Source organism: Ctenopharyngodon idella, chromosome 11 (assembly GCF_019924925.1).
Source record: "Ctenopharyngodon idella isolate HZGC_01 chromosome 11, HZGC01, whole genome shotgun sequence".
In the NCBI taxonomy this organism is placed as follows: Eukaryota; Metazoa; Chordata; class Actinopteri; order Cypriniformes; family Xenocyprididae; genus Ctenopharyngodon; species Ctenopharyngodon idella.
This window is the reverse complement of record NC_067230.1, coordinates 10,270,759-10,292,569: the sequence shown is the minus strand read 5'-3', so window position 1 is coordinate 10,292,569 and position 21,811 is coordinate 10,270,759. Positions and strand designations below refer to the sequence as shown.

Sequence of the window (21,811 nt, the reverse complement as noted above, 5' to 3'; positions counted from 1 at the left end):
ATACTCATTTTCACAAATATACGCGATAAAATAAAATATAAAATAATATGAAAATAATGTCTGTATTAATATGAAAGAAATGTTTTAAAAGGTTATGATGACATTTGTTTTGTTGTAATTATTGTGCATTGGCAACAAGATCGCAGCACATCTCAATTCTCACAAAGATGCATTATGTGTCCTCACCTGGCAAGACCTGTCTCCACGAGAACGCAAGTCATTCTTTACATTCTTGGAATTGAGAAACATCCTATGAGTTTTGCATACTAGTGAAAAAAATTATATATATACTAAAATGTATTTGAAATACATTTATTTTGTGCTAAGTATACTACAAATACATTTACATATTTATGTGCTAAATAAAAATACCCTGAAATTGTACTTTTGGTATACTAAACTGGTATACTTAAAGTCTGCTAAATTGGAACAACTAATTTAAAAATGCATTTTAATTGTGCAGAAGTAGTGCTGAGGTCCAACTAAGGTCCAACTAAATATATACTTAAATATATTTGATTTTGCTAAAGTGGAACTATTACAAGTATACTTTATGTACATTTTAAATATCTTGCATTTAAAGACTAATATTATACAAAGATCATACAATCCTTATTAATAGTGATTTTAAAACACTTTTTAGGCATAATATTAAGTAATGTGCATTGTGCAGTTGTCTTAAGTGATATGTCAATAAATATGTTAATTGATTTACAGTATACTTAGTATGAAATAAATGTATTTTAAATAGATTTGGCTATAGGTGTTTTTTTTACTAGGGTAGGCAAGCTTCTTTTGTTAAAGAACATTAAAAATCTAACTTTTGTCATATAAAACAGGATTACTTGGACATGTTTTCTGTAAACTGCTTGCATTTGTTGCATTTCTTTTACTATGAACATGTCTTCTTTGCAGATGCTGGCTCAGGATGGACAATCACTTCATCTGGAGTTTCATTGGACCCGTCACCTTCATTATTATGGTGTGTTCAGTATCTACTGACCTTTTTATGGCTTAAGATTGTATGTGGCATGTACGTGTGTGTGTGTGTGTGTGTGTGTGTGTGTGTGTGTGTGTGTGTGTGTGTGTGTGTGTGTGTGTGTGTGAAAGAATGCTGAATGCATGTGTCAGGTGAAAGAACAAGAAAGAAAATATTTCTGTACAGTGCAAGACTGTGTCTCCCAGTTTAAAGAGTAATTGACAGAATCCTCCCTTGCAAAAACATTGAGCTGCCTTTGTTTCTTCAGTCTTATTCAACAGATTGCAGCCCATTGATTTCTGCTTAGATCGGTTCAGTCTCGGCAGGCCCAGTCAATGCGGCCTGCAGAGAGGTTCGGAAATGCTGCTCTTAAGGTTTTTTTTTTTTTTTTTTTTTTTCGACTGAATCGTTTTGATACGATGCAGCTTTTTCAACGTGGCGTTAAAGCACAACATTAGCCACAAATGATACTCAGCAGGGTGCTTTCAAGCTACAGGGTCGAGACAGCCCCTCGGGATGTGTATAGAAAAAAAAATCGGCAATGTCATATAATAATAAAAAAAAAAAATAAAAAAAAAAGAATATATAAATATATTTTTCCTGACTCAACCTTTTAAAGAGGTAGCTGATGATCCTCACTGACACTACAAAATTTGTTTGCCTTGAGATGCCGGTCATAAGGCACAGCTGCAGTTTAAACGTGCTGTTATTTCCAAACTAAGAGATTAGAGGCTCAGACTAGATTGAGGAGGAAGTAGGCCTGAGAGAGTCAAAGACAGAAAGAGTCTGCATGATAGAAAGACTAGCAGGTGGCATTCACATCTGTCTGGCTGTTTGTTTGCCCTCTAATCTCTGGATGAAAAAACAAATCGTCTTCCTGAAAATGGAAGGACAAGTTGAGGTGTTTGTGGACGGTTGACTTTATTATATCCTTTATGGTTATATAAACAGACCAGGTGATCTATTTCTGCCGGGGTGAACAGTGATGGAAGCTCTGTTTATTGGAAAGCCTTTAGGTTTTAGTTGAAAGCAGATTTAAAGACACACAGATGGTTTAAACCCAGGTTCGTAGCGTAATCAAATTTAAAAGGTAATAATTAGAGAAGTGGCCTGAAACAATTGTAGAGGAAACATCTACATCTGCTTTTAATAATCAAACACTATAATATAATCTAGGAATAATTTGAATATTACAAAGAGTGAAATTTTATTTTATTTTTTCCATGGCGTTTAAATTGAGTTTGTTTCATGGCATCCTAACCATGATGTGTAGATTTAAAAGCAGACCTGGAAAAGACTAAATAAAATTTGCAGCCTTTTTTACCTACCTTTTTTAAATCAGTTCACTCATGTGATCAATTAAATTTAATGGTCGTCCAAGGCCGATATAATGTATAATGTCACATTTACCTCCAAATTTACTGACAAAAATAATCTGACAAAAGGAAATGTGATTTTCCATCACTGTAGATACTGTAATTGAATTTACACAAATTGGACTGAGAGCATTTATTATCCACCATTTCTCAACATTTTTATTACCATTTTACCTTGACTAGTTAATTAAAAATAATTCTCTGGAGTGACAAATGTAAGTACAAATATTTGATGTGTTCTCTCAATTAATAGGAGGTCACAAAAGCTTAATACCCTAGTAAAAAAAAAAAAAAAATAATAATAATAATAATCTATTTAAAATACATTTATTTCATACTAAGTGTGCCTCAAATCCATTAACATATTTATTGACACATCACTTAAGACTTACTTATATGAAATTATAACTCTATTTGGAGAATTTCTTTATTGCACAATGCACATTTCTTAATATTATGAAGTCTTTTAATATCACAATTAATATGGATTGTATGATCTCTGTATAATATCTGTCTTTAAATGCAATATATTTAAAGTGTTGTATACTTGCAATAGTTCCACTTTAGCACTATCGTATAGTTTAGTATATCTTTAGTTGGACGTCAGCACTACTTTCCCACATTAAAGTAAATTAAGTACAAAATTAGTTGTTCCAATTTAAAAGACATTAAGTATACCAAGTATACCAAAAATACATTGCAGGGTATTTTTTTTATTTAGCACATAAATATGTAAATGTATTTGTAGTGTACTTAAAACAAATTAAATGTATTTCAAATACATTTTAGTACTTTTTTTTCTAAGGTATTTATAAAGGAAAAGAATTATCAATTGACTATTAAATAGTTTTAAATTGAATACAACATGTCACTCAGCTGGACATGTCAATCTGACTTTAATGAGGCTGACAGGCTCTAGAATACTGCAAACAATGCAGATTTTCCCAGCTACTCTTAGAGGAAGTCCTACAAACCCTGAGATCTGCTCATTTAGCTGCTGCAGCGCTGGATGAAGCGTGATGTATGTGTTTGCGGTGTTGCTGATAATCAGAATACGTGTTACAGCCATCAGCAGCAGGAAGCTTGTGACCCTTTATGAAGCTGATTTATTGTTGCGTGCTCTGCACGGACAGCAAGCAGGACTCGTAGTCCTCAGGCTGCTTGACAATGCTAGATAAAGCACAAAGACCAGAGCCTCTCAGGGGAACGCGGGACCAAGGTTTCCCCCGACCTCTGACCTCTGATTCTCAGCAGATTGGCTTTGTCCTTGTCAATGAGAGAGCCAGAGCGAGTCTCATTATTCAGAGTTTCACCCATTTCGCTGTGCAGAGGGAAAGAATGGTGTGATCCTGTTCAATTAGTTGAAGCCCATTGTGGTTCTCATTATTCTACATCTATTTTCAGCGTCCTAATGCCCGATGCTGCAGCGATCTAGAGCTCTCTGAATTTCATAGCTAATCTAGTCCCTTTTTCCACCAATAGGGTGCATGAGCTGGTGTCTAATATGGGAGTGTTGCACAATTTTCCACCACAGAAAAGGCGATTCTGAGGCAGAAATGTTGGCGTGACATTTGCTATTAAAACCTGCTGGTCTGAAACAACATGTGTGCTGATGTCTATCTTAACCAGCAAGAACATTCATCAACAACAGGCGCATTAGAAATATGTTCCTGTGACGGCATTTTATAATAATATTACATTGCCTCTTCCTATATTCACGACACTTTCATTGCCAAAAGAGTGAAATCCAAAGAATGAGTAAGTGGTGCCATAAGTGTGTTCAGTTTTATTCAAAATAGATGAATGTGACTCTAGTAACATTTTTCTAAATTGATTGTTGTACATCTTGCAGCGGTTCAAAAATAAAATGTCAAGTGAGTGGTGTTAAAAATTGCATTTAAAAATAATGTACACTAAACCTACACTAAACCCTACCTTACCCTATACCTAGCTGATTGTGTTAACAAAAGAAAACATGAGAAAAAAACCCATTTGATGAATAACCATGTCTTTTTAGCTCATTTCTACAATTTCTTTGAGCTTTTTTATCTTGACTTGTGTTGCACAAGATTTGTGTGCTCCTCGTCACAAGTTTAGTGCTATACCAGGTGAGCTACTGAACAAGATTACAACGCTAGAAAAATGGTTGCACTTTACTTTACAGTATATGCACTTATAGTGTACTTACCTAAGAAAGTGGGTTAAGGTTAGGTTTAGGGGTAAGTTCAGGGTTAGTACCTAGTTATTACCCAGTTATTGTAATAAGTATAATAAGTACATAGTACACTTTAATAAATGCTGGGTTAAAAATGGACAAACCCAGCGATTGGGTTGTTTTAGTTTTAACCCAATGTTTAAATGTTTGCCCAACGTACTGGGCAGTTTTATTTTACCCAACTATTATTTAAATATTGCTATACGGATTATATACATTTGGCAACGAAGACCTTTTGTTTGTAGACAAGTTATAAAGTAACAAAGTTTTTCATCTCATCATATGACTCTTTGAAAACCTGGTGGAGAATGCGGGCAGCTGTACTGAGAAAAGTTTGCATTTCCACCAGACGAGCACTGGCTGAGTCAGGACAGCCACCACCATTTTGGTAGGAAAGTGGTTTCTCTGCTCTGGGGCACCAGGCATATGAGATCCATGAAAACCAGGACATTGAGCTAATGAGTGGTCGGGAACCATTAGTGCGTGTGAGTGACGTTAAAACACACTTGGACTGTGACACGTTTGCATCATGCAGACAGTTCCATCTGCACCTTAAATATTTAATCTGGTTCAATCGGAGTTCAAGACGCACACACACGTTTGAACACACACGTACATCTTTCTCCAGCGTCCCAGAGTGGAGTTGAGGGTCTTCTGCTTGGCTAGCGGTGATGATTCAGGAATGGGGGGGTTGTTCAGGAAAAGCTCTTTCCGAAACGGAGGAAGCCCATGGGACGGGCAAGAACAAGGAGCTTTAGGAGTGTAGTGGCTGCTTTGCTAGGTTACCTCTCCCTCTGCTGAGCGTCCTTACTTCCTCTCGTCTCATCAGATCACTGTCAGCGCTCTGGCGGCGTGAGAGGCCTTTTATAGCTCTGTGCTCATAAATTCGGGCGCAGGGGCCACAAAAACCAGGCATAACCCCACCACCCCCTCCTGTCTTTCTCTCTCTCTCTCTCTCTCTCTTGCTTGCCGCTCTGTCTCTGAGAAGCTGTGGCGCTTGATTGCATGAGCAGCACGTTATTGATCGCCATCGCTGTTTTGATGGCAGAATGATGAGCTTGTGCACCCGAACAAGGAGCCGAACTGAAGAGCTTGTTTGAGCTGGTGACACCGCCACTTATGAGAGCGGCCGCAAATGATAGACTGCTACGTCCTCGCCTGTCTATGCTCTAGAAAATGGATTATACCAGAAAATGTTCCGTCACCACATAGTTGTCCTGCATAGTTGTAGCTATTGGGAAGTCATTTTACACAGTGCGTGATATAGTATGACCAATGTATTACTTTAGGTTGTTACAAGGCCCCTCTCATGGTGTGTGTACGAGTGTGTGTAGTCAGTGTCCCTGAATGTTTTAACATTCGCAAATGAGGCAGATATGCAGGAGATTTTACTTACCTAAATGATTGGAAAGAATTTAAAGTTACAAAATTTTAATCCTAAACCTGTCTTTTTTTTTTCTTTTTTTTTTTCTTCACTGAGCAAAAATCAAACTCACTTAAAGTAATACTCTTATTTATTTACTGATTAAATAAAATGCATTGCCTATATATCTTTATACGGCTTCTGTAGCATGATTAAAAGAAATTAAATTGGTAAGAATTAAAAGGAATGTGTTTAGAGCAAGTACACTTACAGTGCAAGCAGGCAATTGCTAATAAACGTTTATGCAACTATCATAGAAAAACAGTTTGTTACATTATTTGTGTAAATAAATGGATAAATGCATAGCTTTCAAATGTGTAATGTTTACTTGTTCAAATGAAATCTATGTATGGGAAATTACACCTACTGTAAATAAGTTGGAATTTGATATCTAACATTCTGAACACTTTTGACATTTTTAATAGTTTATCTTAAGCTTATCTCTTTTTTTTTTTTTTCTACACCGAGCAAAGATTAAACTTATTTACTATTATTATTATTTACTATTTAAATATTATTTAATTAATAACTAATTGAAGAAAGAACAGGATTGTGTTTACAGCAAGTACACATACAAGTCTAGCAGGCAATTGGCAATAAACATTTATGCATTTATGCACCGAAAATAAATTTGACTTGAAATAAAACAAATTTGTCCAGAATAGAAATAGTCAATACACTATGCAACCAGTTGAAATAATAAACACACTAACAAGTCCCATGATGCCGTGTGTAATGTAACAGTTCTACTTTCATAATAGTGTGATAGTTGTGTATTTTACATGTTTATTTGCAGTGCTGAATGATTCCCTGCTAAGCTTCCACTGTGAATGTAACACTGTAAATATGCATTTTCTCTTCATTTTCACAGACTGAGGGATGTTTTCCCTCTGATGTTTTGCCACAAATGCATTCTGTAGATGTTTATATATGAAATAACCCTGGATATCCCCCCCCCCTCAAATATCCGTTTCTCCATGTGTGGTCTCTGAGGTTCTCTGAACTATTTGTGTTTTCATTCTGCAGTTAAACGGTTTTATTGCTTTTTTGTATTCTTGTATTGATATATAGTGACACTGTATTTGGCGCCAGTCATCTTGGCTTTGTCTCGCAATATGCCAGATGGTTATTGTATTAGGCACTGGCTGAAGGGATGCTTAGATGGCTGTTTTCAATTAATGCTCCCAATAAAACTTCACTTATCTAATCTTTTAAGTTTCGTTTTTGTTTATTAACAAAGGTCTTTTGCTTTCGCACAGCTCAATCTCATCTTCCTGCTCATCACGATGTACAAAATGATGAAACACTCTACATCGCTGAAACCTGATTCCAGCCGGCTGGAGCACATCAAGTAAGTCGCATTGTTTTCCCCATGATATTTCAGCTCATGTGGAGTCAAAGTGTGCCGCCACACACTAAGAAGTAGCACCATTGCTAATCTAAAATTTAGAATGGGAACAGATATTGTTCCCTGCTCACATTATATGTAACGTCTACAAAACTGTCGTTTTTGCTTGGATGAATTTAAGTGCATCGACTAAAGGGATTCAGATGGACTCCAGACAGATGTTATTCTCTTCAGGTGCACAGCTTCTATTAATGTGAGCGATGGCCAGAGAGGCACGTAATGATTGAGACAGGCTCAGTGCTGTTCTTCCTTTACAGTGACCACAAAACTCTTTTTGGAACAACTCCCTGTATTCAGAGACTGCTTGCAGAGTGAATTCAGATGTGTGTGTGTGTGTGTGTGTAAAGACAGTGAAAGCACTTCCATGTGTTTCCTGTTGCGAAGAGGGAGATCTCTTTCTGTGGCGGAAAAGTACAGAAAAAGTGTGTTGGTTGACCACACAACTCTTTTGGTTCTTTTTGCTGGCATGGCAATGCATGTCTTACTGGTTCTATTTAATAATGTATGCCATATTTGTATTGTTTTGTAATTGTGATTTTTTTTTTTTTTTTTTTTTTTTTTTTTAAAGATGTTGATTAGATGTTTTTAGTCTTTTCCCAGTGTGTTTCCAATGTTTATGGCACATTCCATGAATTGGCCTGTAAAACATTTAGATGTTAAAATAGTAGCTAGCTTGAAAATATCTTTTATGGTTAAAACATTTGCTAGGTTTAAAAAAAAAAAAAAAGGTTTCCACACATTGTGTTTCCACACAATTTACCTTATATTACAAAAATGTAATGTTCTTTAAAACAATGTCAGGCAAGAAGTAACATTTTTTACTGCATGGAGGGAAGACTTTTCTTTCTCTCTCTTTTTTTTTTTTTTTTTTTTTTACACACAGTAGTGTAAATTGTAGTGTTTACTGCATCCTTCAAGCTCAACTATTCAATCCTGTTACCCAAGTTATTATAAGATAAAATGTAATTTATTTGGTAACATTTTACAATAAGGTCTCATTTGTTATCATTATCAGTGCATCAACTAACAAACTAACAATATATTTCAAAAGCATTTATTGTTTATTGCTAATGTTAATAAAAAAAAAAAAATAAAAAAAAATTGTTCATTGTTTGTTCACAGTGCATTAACTAATGTTAACAAATACAACTTTTAATTTAAAAATGTATTAGTATTAGTAAATCTAAGAAGAATAACTGCTGTAAAAATATTGTTCATTGTTAGTTCATGTTAACTAATGTTAAGAAATGTAACCTTATTGTAATGTCTTTTAAGTGTTTAAAATCAAGATTTTAAAACTTTAACCATGTCCCAAATTTTGGTAACAAAAGTTTTTGCATTACTTTAACCCTGTTCATAAAAAGAGCCTTTGTATGTTTTGGATTTGATATATGACACTGATTGCATTTAATGTGATCTTTCAAACTTAACACACAGCCATTGGGGAAATATGCATATTTTATTCGATTTAACAATGATATAAACATGAATAACACGCTTGACAAATATATTGCTCGCAGGCATTGTGTCGGCCGTATGTTGTCTAAATTTCTCTCCACCCATCACCACAGGGCAAGATGAAACAATCCGCTAAACTCTGGGCTCATTGCAGCATGTTGCATGTTCAGCAAGCTAATCTGCAGCATTTAGTTTCATTTCTCTGTTTCCCATTTCCCCTTGTTTTTCTCTCTCCCTTTTTTCTCTTTCTCTGTCCTCTCTCTGTTCTCTTACCCAAACCAGTAATTATCGCGTCTGTGATGGCTATTATAATTCTGATTTGCCTGGGTAAGATTCACCGTACACCGTAACTTATGTTGCTCATAAAACATTACTGCCGCATTAAATAGTGTAAAAAGGTAAAGTACTGTCACATTTGACCTGAGAGAACCATCTTTAGTCTCTTTACAATGCGAGATAGGGCAATGCAGCATGGATAAATTAAATGCACTTGGCTGTCTGTGTAGAAAAAAGAAAGGAAATTTACAGTGGCAGTAAAGTTTTATGAAAAGTCTTGTCATGTAATCATCAAGTGTGTTAAAAACAACATGAAATCACAAAATATCTATCTATCTATCTATCTATCTATCTATCTATCTATCTATCTATCTAATCTTGTGGAAGTTAAATACATTGTAATGCAGTTTCATGTTGTCTTTAAGAATTCATAACCTGGACAGCTACATTTATTCTGGGAATTTTGTCTTTTACACAGCTGAGGACAAAATCTAACACTTTTTTCTTTGTTGTTGTTGTTGTCCAACCTCATTTGCATTTTAACTTCAGAATTCTTACATTTGTACTTTTATGCTAATCCAACTGATTTGCCTGATCTAATGTTGTCTCTCTCCTCTGCTGGCCATGCTCTCTAGCTATGAAGATAATAAACAATTTATCAAGTAAGAGCGTTAGCTAGACATCTGTGCCACAGCTTCATGGTTGCTCCCCTTGTCATTTTATTGTCTGTTTGCTGGGCTCTTCCAGAAGCGCTGTCTCTCTCTGTGCTTCTCATGCGCGCTCTCTGTCTGTCTGTCTGTCTGTCTGTGGCTTAACTGGTTTCTTAATTTTTATTCCGCCTGGACCGTCTTAAATTGCTGTACATCTTAACTTCATACCCTCATATCCTCAAAATCTTCATACCCATAACACATTTTACCCTGCTATCCCTCACCTTTCATGTTATTCTCTCATCCTACCCTGAAACACTTAGACCTCCTCACACTGACTCATACACTTCCTATGGCAAACCTCCTATTATATTCCTATTATTATAACCCTCATAAACCATACCACTCATTTTCTAATACTTCAATCCCCGCCAACCATTTATACCTCTCATACTCTATCCATCCATCCATCCATCCATCATATATATTGACCAGTATTGCATATTTAACAGCTGATTTCCTCACAAATTTTACATTTACTGTCATCTAGCACTCACTAAGTCTTTAATAACACTAATAATTTAATAACACTGTTAAGTGGCAAAATATATGCAACTTTTTATACTTATGCATTATAATAGTGTTATGTCAAAATTCACTTTTGCATTTAAAACTTAAAATAATAGCTTCTATCGAATGGTATTATTTTATAAATTCTTTCTAGTGTGTTCTTTCTTTCTTATATTTTTATGACACAGTAGTATTTTAATATTTGTCATTCATCAGTTATCGGCCATAACATGAAAATAACTATGGGCTTATCCATATTGGACAGAGTTTTATAACCAAAGCATCTCTAGCTCTATCCATTACGCTCCTCATTTATAGATCTCAATGCACTTATAACGACGCACCCTCAAAAAAATCATTATACCCCAAAGCCGTCCTATTCCTCATGCCTTCAAATCCTCATATGTTCGTTTCTCGTTTCATCTCTCATCTCTCCTCTGATGAAAGCAAGCTCTATCTCTTTGGTTCCTTAGCCAGCCGAGACCTGTTGTCAGCGCCTCCTCCACTAAAATGGACCAATCAGAGATGATTACTGCTCTTTCTCTTTCCCCTCCGTCTGAATGCTGCCCAGTATCATGCGTCTTTACCCAGTAGTGTGGCATGCAAAGAATATCTCCACACTCCACTGCCTCAATACTGATTAAACCTTCTTTATGATAATCCCCTTTTCATATAGGATTGATTAACCTCTCAGTGATATGTTCCACTGCATTTCCCATCTACTTGTGCCTAAGATGTCAGTCCAAATGATTTTCAGGACCTGTGTTTGATTTGTATTCTTTTACTAATATTGTAGATGTAATGCTGTAATGATTTTTGTTCTTTGCTGAATGAAAATGTCCCTCTCTCATGCCTCAACGTTTCTCTTTTATTTGCTCTCTAAGGTCGTGGGTCATGGGCGGCTTTGCTCTGCTGTGTCTCTTGGGCCTGACCTGGTCATTTGGTTTGTTCTTCATCAGCGAGTCATCTGTCGTGTTAGCGTACCTCTTCACTATCTTCAACACTTTCCAGGGCATGTTTATCTTCACCTTCCACTGCTTGCTTCAGAAGAAAGTAAGTGCTTCCTGAAATATATTGTTTTACCAGAGCTGCGGCAGCAGTTGATTTTAACGAGAAGTGCATGTTAAAAGTTCACTTGAAAAAAAGGAAACGTTCCTTTGAACTGCAGGTTCGGAGAGAGTACAGCAAATGCCTCCGACACACGTACTGCTGTAGCGGGATCACGACAGAGAGCTCGCACAGCTCCACAAAGACCTCAACAACGCGGACAAGTGCTCGCTATTCCTCTGGTACTCAGGTACAAACACTACTGACCCAATTTCCATTGTTTTCATTTCAACGGCTTTTACTGCGACGTTCAGTTATGAGACACATTTCATATTGGAATGAAATGAAACTCTCTGAGTGCTTCCATCTGCTCTAGTACTGCAGCACGGATCTTTTATGTATGTTCCTTTCTTTTTCTTTTTCTTTCTTTTTTTTTTTTTTCTTGTTTTGCAGACAGATTTTAGAGATTTTATATCAACGTCTTTATGAGTCTTTATGATGGATTGTATTATATAGTGAATCATAGCAATAGCCCAATGTTTAGATAGTGTTCTGGTATACTATAATATTTACTTTATAAGTTTTGTTATGATGTGTCTGCATCTTATGCAACATTTATGTTGAAAATATCTCCATTTTAGTGGGATAAACAGCAATCCTTCTCAGCTAAAAAAGCTTCTCAAACAAATCAAAGTAATTAAGTAGGTTAAGATGTCCCACTTAAGAAAGGTGTGCATTTACTTAATATTATAACATGGACAGAGATGAGTTTAGCTTATACATGATGATGATGATGATGATGTATCATCCAGTATATTATTAAATCACATAAATAGAAAACACAAAATTGAAAATCATGGGCGATCTTGTCCCACTACTAGGGTAATTATTTATTTTCTTAAAAGTGTTGTGAATGTACAGCATTAAGTCAAATATTCTATGTATTTTGACAATTTATTCAAATAATGACAGACAAATCATACAACAGCATTGGAGTATAGAGTATACAGTTGCTATATTGGAAAAAATACTGTCCTTAAATTCCCCATTAAAAAAAGAAAAAAACAAACAAAAAAAAAAAACCTTTAATATCAAACATAAAATAAATTCACTATCTAATGACAGTGAGTAAGCAGGTGAGTAAGCAGGCATGTTCAATAATTCCAAGAATGTGTGATTTAGTGGCAAAAAATGACATTGGCACCAGTTGCTTCAAAGTCATTGAAATGGCTCAGAAAAGTGAAGTTAGTTCTGAGAAAAGCTATCATTTGTTTGTAGATGCCACTTACCTTGATATTTTGTTATAAATGTATGAATGTCATTGGATCAGATAAGTACGACTGAAGTGTCCAAAAGCATCCAAATACTTTTTGGGGTCACTGTACATATCAGAAAAAGATGTAACATGCAATTTTTCCCTCCCAAAGATAGTGATCAGTATTTCATGGTTGTTTGTTCATCTAACAGAGTCGAATCAGAAGAATGTGGAATGACACAGTAAGAAAACAGTCTGAGTCCTCTTTCATCTCAGGAGACATCAACAGCACATCAACCCTCAACCAAGGTCAGTCATACACCCAAACTCATTTAATCTGTTTCATGGAAACTTTTTCTCTTAATAGACTGAGACAAAATGAATCAGTCATCCGTGTTTAATTAAATTTCTTTGACCATATTTAATAATATTTTAGTATTTAATTTACATCCCATTTAATCAAATTTCTTAACTTCCAATAATTTTGGAAGCTCTGCACTCATGAACTCATTTTGAATGAAATATCATATGCTGTTAGTGAATTTTTATTTTAAACACTGAACTCTTTACAATTTTAAGTTAAACCAGACTTGCTTCAGAAATATGATTGATATTTATGTATAACTAGATTTTTATTTAATTGATAAACTTGAGAAGAGCATGATTACTAGAACACATGCACCAGTATCTATTTTAAACCAGATTTTAGTGAAAGTCAACATGAAACAATGTTCACAACCCTTTTACTAATGTGATGTGACATATTTGTCCAATTGCGAATTAATTAGATGGTGAAAAGTGGTCTCTGTATGACAGGTGGTTGGAAGAGAGGGAGTGAAAAATAAGAGGGATTGGTGTCATCAGCCAAAAAGGAAAGTCATTTCAGAGGCAAAGCAAGTTATTACATTTTGATGAAAGCTTATGATGCCAAACATTTTTTTTTTTTCTTTTTTTTTTTTTTTTTTAACATGGACCAATGAATCGTTTACGAAAACATCATGAACTGATGTATTGAGAATGTAAATGGGGTCAGCTTTGATTTCATGTTGACTTTAATAGAAAATGAAACGACTAATGTTAATTTAAAGACACAGGAAGTCAGACAAGCCCCTTTTGGGCCTGTTTTACACAGCTACAGTAGTGAGTCAGAAAATGTGCCCTCGGTCAGCTATTTCAAGGATTTAGGAAAAAAAACTGTCATTTATTATTTAGCCAGGGCTGAAATGCATGTGATGAGAAGATGATGTTCAACTCTAGCTGACCTGCGGTAAGGCTGTATTATTCAGAGCCGTTTGCTTTGGCTTGCTCTAAAACACTCAGCATGCTTTTAATGCACGCGTTCAAGCACAAAACACAAAGGTGAAAAAAACAAAACAAACTGCTATTTGTCTTTCTGTGCTTCAGTGTCTCTGTTCAAAAACAAAACAACAATGACAGTTTTTATTTGCAATATTCATATCACAAAAAAAAAAATATATATATATATATAGACAAGTTATAACAGTAATTTTTAGCATAGACTATTTTAGCAGAGATCTTATATTAGTAAGACGCTGTGCCCAGTATGGTAGTTAAATTTCTTTTTTTCTTTTTTTTTGCCATTGACAAATATTCATCTATCTGTTTTCGCAACTGATTGTCTTAGGATGATGAAGCCTATCATTGACAAATATTGTTAACATTTAAAATTGGAGATGTGCATTTCTTAACATTAATTTGATTTGATTTTAGCAAGTAGTTACAATGAAATTACATAAATATGCAGGCTAGGCTATAAAACATCCATTTATTTCATCACTACCGTTTTTCTTTAGAAGAAATTAAACAGACATCTTAGAGGTCATAATCTTATTTGTCCTCTTCTTTTTTGTCGCTTCAGGAATGACGGGCAATTATCTTCTTACTAACCCTCTTCTGAGACCACAAGGCACTAATAACCCCTACAACACCTTACTGGCTGAAACTATCGTATGTAACACACCAACGGTGCCAGTCTTTCACTCTCCAGGTGTGACTACTAATCCACTACACTCCTTTTTGCCCTTCTGATCATGTGGTACTATGTATCACTATGAGTATTATCAGAGCGCTAGGTAGTATCAGACCCTCTGTGCTGAGAAATCATTCCAATATACCAGATACAATAGGCTTTATATATGTGGCCCTGGACCACAAAAAAAGTTATAAGGGGCAATTTTTTGAAATTGAGATTTATACATTATCTGAAAGCTGAATAAATAAGCTTTCCATTGATGTATGGTTTGTTAGGATATGACAATATTTGGCTACGGATACGGCTATTGGATATGGCTATTTTAAAATTTGGAATCTGAGGGTGCAAACAAATCTAAATATTGAGAAAATCGCCTTTAAAGTTGTCCAAATGAAGTCCTTAGCAATGAATATCCACTTACAAAAATAAATTACTGATATATTTACAGTAGGAAATTTACAAAATACTGTATCTTCATGGAACATGATCTTTACTTAATAGCCTAATGATTTGGGGCATAAAAGAAAAATCGATAATTTTGACCCATACAATGTATTGTTGGCTATTGCTACAAATATACCTGTGTGAATTATGACTGGTTTTGTGGTCCAGGGTCACATATAAAAACAGCAAATGCACTTTTTTTGCAGATAGTTCCAATTCAGTTGGTCAAGTTTGATGTATGTTGGACAGACCAACTAATAGGATTCCTATTTGTCAGTCTCTCTGACGCATGTCCATTCCCTCCTTCAGGGATTGAGTGTTACCTTTGTAACCGAGATGTTCCTCTTCTACAGAAATTGACCAATTGCTCAGAGATTAAAATTGTAGTTCTCAGTGTGTGGTTTTACAGCACAGAGTAAAGCAATTTTTCCTCACTATGAGACCACTGTGATGCACAAAAGATTATTTTTTTTTTTTTTTTATTGAATATTGATATTTAAGCAAGCAAATGTACAGCAATTCAACTTTGATTCTTTTCTCTTTTTTTTTTTGAGTGACATGACACTGTTAACTGTTTGTGTCTTGTTTTCTCTTTCCCCTTCCTGCACACACTCAGTGACCTACAGAGAGACAAGTATGCAATCAGTTTTAAATTTGCCCATCAAATGTAATTGTTTTACCATGATTTTATCAGCACAACTCTTGCACACTCAGTGGCCATTAACAGATCATCCGCATATTGTCAGCACATGGTTCAGACATCATTAGAATGAGGAAATGTTGCTCTCAATGAAACAATACTTTCATCACCTCTGCATTTACAACTTTGGGATGCTGGCACGATGCATGCACATTGCACACACAATTAAGAAGTCTAAATGTACACACATCATTCTGAATGGAGATTTTACTGAAAGCAGGCGCCTTCTCTCTTTGTTAAATACGGTCTCGTTGGACATTAGGTTGGATTTATTCAAATAATTTCTTTCGAGTTCAGTGGCTACAAATGTTGAGGCCAGTCTGTATAATGTGCAATTACAGCTGTGACTTCATCTGTATGTTACAAAAGCTTTATTTTCCAACTTATATAGTCAGAAATTAGAAACTTTTGGCTAGTTTTCTTTCTTTTAAGAACTATGGACAAAACCTGACAACTAGAAAGTGTCCAAATACTTGTCTTTTAATCTATAGTTTTATCATTTGACACAATTCCCATTTTCAATGTTTTGTTTAAAAATGTTTTGTTTTAAAAATACAAATTCCATTTGGTTTAATGTTTTATTATAAAATGCAAATTTTATTTATTTATTTATTTACCCACCCACCCAGATAGTGTCCTTTTTTGGTGCCAATGTATATTCTCTGTTACCCTCCTCCTACAGTTTAACACATCTCTCTGTCTGTTTACGAGTTTGATGAGGAATTCTGTCAGAAAAAAATACCCTCATGTTTCTTCAGCCCTTCTGTCTCAATATCCAGCAGAAATCTCTTTTAAACTCCCTTTCCTCAAATTACTGTCCCTCTTCTGTTCCCATCTGCCATCTCCTTCCTTTGCCTTGTCATTTCTGTGGAGAGGTTCTGAGAATGACTGTGTCCGAACCGCCCACCGGCGGGCTCTCATAAGATGCAGTTAAAGATTATCGTAGCTTAATGCAGACGGCCACCCATTCACCAGCGTGCAAATGAGCTCAAATTACCACATAAACCCCAGTCCAGTAAACAAACCCAACTGTGACATTTAACGGAGGGAAAAGGCCTTAATTGTGATGTTAATTTAATTTGCTAAACCCTTTGCTTGCGCCAACGTTGTAATTTTGTTTTTGTTTTATCCTTTTTTTTTTTTCTTCTTAGTGATAATTCATCATGTTTTACAATAAATCATTTTCCTTTTTGTTTTGTGTTCTTTTTGTTCATCAGCAGCGCTCAGGTCTGCTGGCCTGAACAGACAGACTTGATGTGAGTTGTTCAGAGTGAGTTTTCTCTCTCCTGTCTGTTGGATGCTTTTGCTTTCATTCACTCTATGTAGTGTGAAAATTGGCTGTTTGTGTTTTTTTGTTTTGTTTTTTTTAATTTGGCTTTTTTCAGTTACTTTCAAACCCTTCACCCCACCGCCTTAACCGCTTCAAATACAAGCTGATGTTGATGAATTCTGTGACTGTCACCGCTCTTTCATCTGTGAATACACATATGTGCTGCTCTCTCATTTGTGTCTGTGATGTTTGAAGCCTACCGACTGATTTTAATGTTGTTTAGGATGTAGTTGAAACCAATGTTCTGAAATTGGTCATTGTGAATTGTTCAAAATTGTTTGATTGAGGGGAAAAAATTGGGAGGAATTCACAAAGAATGAAGTTGTGCTTGTACCTGCCAATTCAGTACAGAAATTATGCAAATCAGGTATGGAGGTTCAGGCACACCTAGATGAAGTGGACTAGCGAGATCTGGCACACTTTGCTGGGGCTGTAGAACTGCGCTCCACAACTTTTATCCAACCACTTAAAAATCCAGTAATACAACTAAACGCATTTAGCACCTAGTTATATTGGATTCCAAGTCATTTGCATATAATCGCACTGAAAGTATTTTATTATACTTTGATTATTAAAAGTATTTTAGTACACTTATTTAGAATGTTCTGTCTTGTTTTCCAGTACAAATATCAAAACATTCTTAAATCAGTATAGATTTACTTGAGAAGCAAAATTACATAAAATTTTAAGTCTTGTTTTCTAAAAAAGTGTCAAAATTAAGTGAGTTTATGATTAAAACAAGAAAAAAAATCTGGCAGTGTGGTCAGAAAAATAGACTTAATTTAAAGGGAAAACAATATTCTTTTTTTTACCCCATTGGCAGATACTTAAACTCATTGTGGCCACAAATTAAGAATTAGTTCTCTTGTTTTGGTAAATTGTGGACATGAATTAAGAATTCATTACCACAATTTATTAATTTGTTCCCTCATTTTAGTAAATTGTGGCCATGTTGAATTAATTTATTCCCTCATTTTGTTTTAAATAAAACTAGCGAACAAATTATTACAACATGGCCTCTATTTAGTAAATCGAGGGAACTATTTATTATATTGTTCACACTATTTAATTAAAATGAGGGATTGAATTCTATTCTATTCTATTCTATTCATGGCCACGAGATACATATTTTTTTCTGCATGTCATGTGCAGAGCTCCGTAATTTTTTTTTATTTTTTTTTTCTGAAAACAAGACTTAATGTCTTATGTGAATTTGCTTCTTAAATAATTGTATCTTGATTTAAGAATGTTTAGATATTTGTACTGGAAAACAAGAAAAGAAAACTGAATACTTAGAATACTAAGAAAATCACTTTCTGCAGGGAACTATTTAGTGAATTCACCCCTTAAAGTTTTGCATGCACAGACCAAAGATTTTTAAATTTTCCCAGATTTTAGCATTTCTGCATTTGACTCAAATGCAGGTCCTAAACAGCATTAAACATTTAAATTGCTTTTGTTTCTGATTTTGCGAGAGCTAATGTTTTTTTTTTTTTTTTTTTCCTCTTGTGTTGTTGCAGGACACTCGGTGACCAGCGGCAGAGATACGAACACGTTCGGTACTCTACCACTCAACGGCAACTTTAATAACAGCTACTCACTTCATAACTACAGCGATGGCGTGCAGGTGGTGGATTGCGGGCTCAGTCTCAATGACACGGCCTTCGAGAAGATGATCATCTCAGAGCTTGTGCACAACAACCTCAGGGCCGCCGAGTCCCAGATTAGCACCAAAAAGGGGGCGGGGATCAGCAGAGGGGAGGAGCCTGTGGTCGCGGAGACATCGTCCCTGGTGCAGGTGGGCGGGGACAGCGAGATGGACGGTCTGGGGTTGCACCACACGCATCCCCGCACGCTCGATGCCCCCCTCATCCCCCAGCGAACTCACTCGCTCCTGTACCACACGCAGGAGAGAGCGAGGGCCGACATGGAAGCTTCGCAACCCCACAGCTACATCGGCCAGCTCCCGCCTCCGGCTGAGACCGCCTTGCCCTCCCCCAACAGAGACTCGGTGTACACCAGCATGCCAAACCTTAGAGACTCGCCATTCTCGGAGAGCAGCTTAGACATTGGCCAGGACCTCTCGCCATCCAAACATAGTCCGAACGAAGACGTTTACTATAAAAGCATGCCCAACCTGGGGTCAGGCCAACAGCTGCACGCGTATTATCAGATGAGCAGAGACAGTAGCGAGGGCCTCATCATCCCCGTCTCTAAAGACGCTTGTGTCCCCGAGGGGGACGTACGAGAGGGACAAATGCAGCTGGTCACAAGCCTTTAAAACGAACTGTAAGCACCGCCCACCATGTACACAGCCCCGCCCATCCACCGATGGCAGAGTGGTCTTCCTTTTTTTAGCCTCCCACATAACTGCACACACAATGAAGAAGTACCGCTGCTGTCCAACGAGTTACAGACAGGCCCAGACGGAATCTGCAGAGTTTTTAGCACATTTTCTGTGCTGATTTTAGACAGAAATTTGCAGTGGAATAGACACACAAAGCTTATGTCTTGTTTTACAGTAAAAATATCTAAATATAGCAAACTGGGATTAATTTAGAGCTTTGTTTTGAAAGAAATTTTCTTGAAAAAAAAAAAAAAAAAAAAATATATATATATATATATATATATATATATATATATATATATATTATTATTATTATTATTATTTTTTTTTTTTTTTTTTTTTTTTTTTTTTTTTTTCCAATAATTAAAAAGGTTTTTGCTTAAAAGAAGAAATAAACAAATAAATAATCATCTACCAAAGGGGTGAGAAAGATAATCTTAATTTAAGACATTGTTTCAAAGGAAGATAAATAAATGTGTTTTTACTGGAAAACAAAACAAAAAAGAACATTAACAGGGAAAATAATTATTGCAGTTATTAATTGTTACCCTGTTATTGGTAGCTGAATGTAATCAAACTAGCCACAATTATTTAATAAACAAACATACAAGGGTCACATATGATGTGCAGTAGAACTTTGTGAATGATGGTTTTATGCAGAAATCTGCAGTGTTCTTGGATTGCAGATTCCATGTGGGCCTGGTAATAGGAATACAGTTTCACATAAAAAAATAAAATGAAGCCAAAAAAAAAAAAAAAAAAAGTCTTTCTCGTTCCAGTGCATACGTTTCTCAATGGATGTACATATATGTTCACATATTTCTCTTTTGAATGCAGTTTTGATTTTTCTTTATTATTATATACAACAATGGAATTTACAAGACCTTAAGACATGCAGAAATTGTCCTGAATGAAATAAAGGAGTTCTGTAACACCCTTTACAATCATCAACAAAATCCCATACAATATGACCACTAGCAAACCAACCCCAGGCCTTATATTTTCTCAATCATACTCGGAACTGTCAAGGGTAATGATATAACAAAGAACAATATATTTTGTTGTATTGATTGTGTAAAATGAATTGCTATAAAATAAATAACATCCCTGAATATAAAGCAAATGAGATTTTGAAAAGGAGATGACTATGTAAAAAGTTCAGAAGCTTGTTTATGATGATGCAATTGGTGGACAACCTCATGTACGCTGCAAAAGACATTGAAATTCCTCTGTCCTGTTCATGAAAATGGGTTTGCCACTTTAGATCAATTAGATTCTAATGTTCTCATGCCTTGCGCAAATTTATTTTGTGCAAATCTGTGCAAAGCATGAAAAAATGTAGTGACTGAAGTTCGCAGCTGAGCTTGGAGTAAAACCTTCTTCTTTAAGGACTATTACTGCAGCTGAGGTTGGATATTTATTTATTAAATTATTCTTTAAAAATAATACTTTTGTGAATATTTTACAGCACTGGTTGAGGTAGTTCATCTTCATAAGCATAATTAAGGAACCCATCTCTGATAAACATGTTAAGGAGCCCATCTCTACAAAGGATGTAAAGTTCTACACTTGTTTAACAATAAATAAATGTGAATTTTTTGTCTAACTGAATGTTTAATGCCTTTTTTTTTTTTTTTTTTTTTTTTACACACCAGTGATTAAAAATATGAGTGTTTATTTACTTGTTTGTGTAAAGATATAGACACAGAAAGATTGCCAATCCATTTTAAAACTGAGACAGTATTTCATTGCTGTTTTATCTCGGTGGTTTGGCATGTTTATGCTATTTAAGCTGGTGATGCACATCAAAGTGAAAAGCACTGTAAGCGGATACATAAACTGCAATATGAACCCACATAAACAGCCTGAGAACAGTTTGCTGCATTATAGCTAGAGGGCAGTGCACGAGGGAACGGCAGGTTCATTTACTGGATGAAAACTGCAGTTTATGAAGTTTTGACCCTGTCTCTCTGAAGTCCTGTTTCAAACTATTACTCTTCAGAAAGTTTCTTTCAGACAGCTCCATGTACTGCACCTGCTGACGTAACCTCTAAATTTTCCCTGTGCCTCTTTGAAATGATCTGAAATCCTCACAACTTATGTAAGGAGACATAAGAGTCAATCACAGTAAAAACAAATCTGCATTGCATTATGAGAAACAATACTGCACACAGTGGGCCTCATTTATAAAATGTTGCATAGAAACGGTCCTACATTTGATCTTGTTTTATCATTTCTCAACTGTGCATACGTGTGATTCAAAGAATAAATGAATCCACAGAAAACGCACATATACCTCTCTTTCAGATGTGAAATCTATAAATCGCAAATGATCTTGAA

At 35.5% G+C, this 21,811-nt stretch overlaps 1 protein-coding gene across 27 annotated transcripts in view; it reads left to right on the top strand.

Annotated features, from left to right (window-relative positions):
• The window catches only part of adgrl2a (adhesion G protein-coupled receptor L2a), a 113,254-nt gene extending 92,177 nt beyond the window's left edge, over positions 1–21,077 (top strand). For 2 of the 27 annotated variants that reach the window (XM_051912298.1, XM_051912296.1), the window contains 9 exons: positions 916–982; positions 7,253–7,344; positions 9,771–9,797; positions 11,240–11,408; positions 11,524–11,652; positions 12,870–12,966; positions 14,537–14,665; positions 15,711–15,728; positions 18,645–21,077. In XM_051912298.1, the coding sequence (XP_051768258.1) occupies positions 916–982; positions 7,253–7,344; positions 9,771–9,797; positions 11,240–11,408; positions 11,524–11,652; positions 12,870–12,966; positions 14,537–14,665; positions 15,711–15,728; positions 18,645–19,405 (1,489 nt within the window). In that variant the 3' untranslated portion in view covers positions 19,406–21,077. Of the gene's footprint in view, positions 1–915; positions 983–7,252; positions 7,345–9,770; positions 9,798–11,239; positions 11,409–11,523; positions 11,653–12,869; positions 12,967–13,869; positions 13,925–14,536; positions 14,666–15,710; positions 15,729–17,011; positions 17,065–18,644 lie in introns of all 27 variants that reach the window. The other 25 variants (XM_051912299.1, XM_051912297.1, XM_051912303.1 and 22 more) reach the window with 22 other exon arrangements.
• Positions 21,078–21,811: the final 734 nt, after the last annotated feature.